General features: G+C 36.9%; 1 protein-coding gene across 4 annotated transcripts in view; it reads right to left on the reverse strand.

Annotated features, from left to right (window-relative positions):
- The window catches only part of NTPase (ectonucleoside triphosphate diphosphohydrolase NTPase), a 38511-nt gene that overhangs the window by 20543 nt on the left and 16006 nt on the right, over nucleotides 1–1962 (reverse strand). For 2 of the 4 annotated variants that reach the window (XR_003389368.1, XM_026814692.1), the window contains exon 7: nucleotides 554–605. Coding sequence is in view for 3 of the 4 variants with exons in the window: in XM_026814692.1 (XP_026670493.1) it covers nucleotides 554–605 (52 nt within the window). In the remaining variant the exon portion in view is untranslated. Of the gene's footprint in view, nucleotides 1–38; nucleotides 606–1962 lie in introns of those variants that run through there. The other 2 variants (XM_026814691.1, XM_026814690.1) reach the window with 2 other exon arrangements.

Raw genomic sequence — 1962 nt, forward strand, 5'->3', positions numbered from 1 at the left:
AACTATTCTATATTAGAGGGTCACTAAATTGACCTAAAGATTTAATCATTTATCTGCAACCCTCCCAAATCTCAATCGTATTCAAACATATTTAAACAAAACTATAATTATTGAAATATAAACGAGCTATCATGAAAACTGGTTGAATCATCATCAATCCACGAGCCGATAAATAATAAATCCCTAATTAACGTCGCAAAACGGACATTGATCGTTTGATACTTTCCATTAGTTCATTAAATAGATATTTATTCATAACTAGAAACAGCAGACTCATTTACTTTCTTCGTGCATATTTAGCCGTTGAGGTCGAAATTCGCTTTGCTAATAGACTATGGAAACTATGTCGCTGCTTTAAAAAAGATGGGAACAGACGTACGTACGTTCATACATACATATACATGATTCATCAAAACCATTTAGCATTTAATACAATGAATGATAATTGCCGGGCACGTTTAACGTGTTTGCAAGCTTTAATTAGCAGGTTATACTCTTGATTAATTGCAAGTTTCTCCGATGATCTAATGAAACGGAAACCGCATGCACTCACCCCAGTATCCAGCGTCGTGTCCGTCCATAGTCCATTCCAAATTCCAAGCCTCCTTCAATTACACACGAGCACGCATATACACATATGTACACATTTTCATAAACGAATTAATAATTATCTAATTGATAGGTTCAACGTTGATCACGCCACAATTGCAAAAGAAACGTGAGTAAAAACGCGAGTGCGTGACACCGCACGCGATAACCGTGTGAACTTTCTGTCTACTAAAAAGCGAATCTAGGCTAACTTCAATCGATTGAAAATCGATTACAGGCTATGCTATAAATCGTCTGGATATCAGTCCATACTGTGTAATTATCAATCATAAACAGCCAATCGACTGAAAATCAATACATATATAGTCAAAGGAGCTATATATGTATTTCCTATGTATACATACAAACACAAAGTTGGTCCAGATTGTCCAGAAACCTTTGGCTAGTATCCCTCCCTGTCTATCCCATATTTCCAGTTCTTGTACAGGGAACAGGAACTTAAGCAAATGTTTAAAACGATCTTAAGAATAAGCAACGACTCTGAATACCGGCCTTTGGGTCACTCGTACGTAAGGTGAATATGCTAATTTTTATTCAGCTAAACATAATTCGCTACTTTTGATGAGAAGCGTAGGACCGCCCTGAAAGCACCAAAAGTGCATCAATTCCGTACCTTAAGAATTTTGTCTTTTTCTTAGTTCTTCTACTATCGTATATTGGAATAATGGATAACAAAGTTGAAGAATATCAAAACCACTTTCTCTCGTATTTATGTTCTATGTTTGTTACGCGTCGAAATTGTAGAAAAATACGGGAATGAATAGAAATTGGGACATTTACCTCACGGCAATAGCCGAGTGGGTTTGATGGCGCGACGCGTAAGAAAAAGGAAAGTAAAAGTAAGTAGAGAAACGCAATTGGTATTTTGCTATTATGCAGCGAGCTTATCGGCTCCGTGAACGTTTATTGGCCTTTTGACCTTAGCTTTCACTCGATTAGGCCTTCTTCCTTGTTTCACTGGCCGCATACGTTCCATCCCGCGACTCTCCAGTGTTTTAATCGTTCTTATCGGTAACTGTCCTGTCGCAACCGGTATGATCGCGATTATTAATCATTGCGTAACAAATTACGACTTATGTAACACCGGGGAAATAATATTGAAATAAATGTCTCGCGTCCCAGGCAGTGGGCATCATTAAAACGCACACTCCGTTTGCATGCTAATTATCTTAATTTTATGCGAGGTGGTTGCATCGAAATTTTTACTCTCGAATCGTTACGTTGATTAACGCAACAGTTATTCTACTTTTTATTTTAATCACGGATAAAATTCTATATATGATAGGATAGGACTTGGATACTTCATTGGTATTCTAATTTTAGTCAATGTGATTAAATTCTGTAAACAAAATA

Source organism: Ceratina calcarata, unplaced genomic scaffold (genome assembly GCF_001652005.2).
Source record: "Ceratina calcarata isolate Rehan_Ccalc_2016 unplaced genomic scaffold, ASM165200v1 scaffold392, whole genome shotgun sequence".
NCBI lineage: Eukaryota > Metazoa > Arthropoda > Insecta > Hymenoptera > Apidae > Ceratina > Ceratina calcarata.